Source organism: Fulmarus glacialis, unplaced genomic scaffold, assembly GCF_000690835.1.
Source record: "Fulmarus glacialis isolate BGI_N327 unplaced genomic scaffold, ASM69083v1 scaffold34554, whole genome shotgun sequence".
Taxonomy (NCBI): domain Eukaryota; kingdom Metazoa; phylum Chordata; class Aves; order Procellariiformes; family Procellariidae; genus Fulmarus; species Fulmarus glacialis.
Genome location: NW_009210473.1, coordinates 723 through 1,186, shown reverse-complemented (window position 1 = coordinate 1,186; position 464 = coordinate 723). Strand labels below are relative to the sequence as shown.

Genomic DNA, 464 nt, shown 5'->3' with positions numbered 1-464 from the left:
TTTTAAAGAAAATATGAGGATCTCCCCCCTCTCTCTCTTGTGCGCACGCATAAATATAGATTATATTATGGATAAAAAATATGTTTTTCTCTGCTGTAAATTCAAAAAGTGGAAAAATAGAGGAAGGGAAGGGGTTGTGCCCAAAAGGACGGGGCTGGGAAGAGCTGCTTGATTCTGAGAGCTCCTGCGATGTGTCTCTGGGAATGAAAAGGGGGGGGAAAAAAAAAAAGAAAATCCCCCAACCGCAATCGGTAAGTGAAAGGTGCAGAGAGGCCGGGGAGCGGGGACATGTCAGACGTCACTGGGGGAGCGGGACCGGAAAGGCATGGCGGAGGAGAAGCACCCGCAGCACACGGTCCACAGCACTTTCTGGATCTCCTGGTTCCTGAAGGCGTAAATGACGGGGTTGATCATGGAGTTGTAGGTGGCGGGGAGGAGGGTGACGTAGGTGTAGAGGGCCGGGT

At 51.1% G+C, this 464-nt stretch overlaps 1 protein-coding gene across 1 annotated transcript in view; it reads right to left on the bottom strand.

Moving 5' to 3' along the window:
* Window positions 1-291: 291 nt before the first annotated feature.
* The window catches only part of LOC104076349 (G-protein coupled receptor 12-like), a gene marked incomplete at its 5' end in the record, with an annotated part of 891 nt that continues 718 nt past the window's right edge, over window positions 292-464 (bottom strand). The window contains 1 exon segment of the mRNA XM_009577179.1: window positions 292-464. Within this exon segment, the coding sequence (XP_009575474.1) occupies window positions 292-464 (173 nt within the window).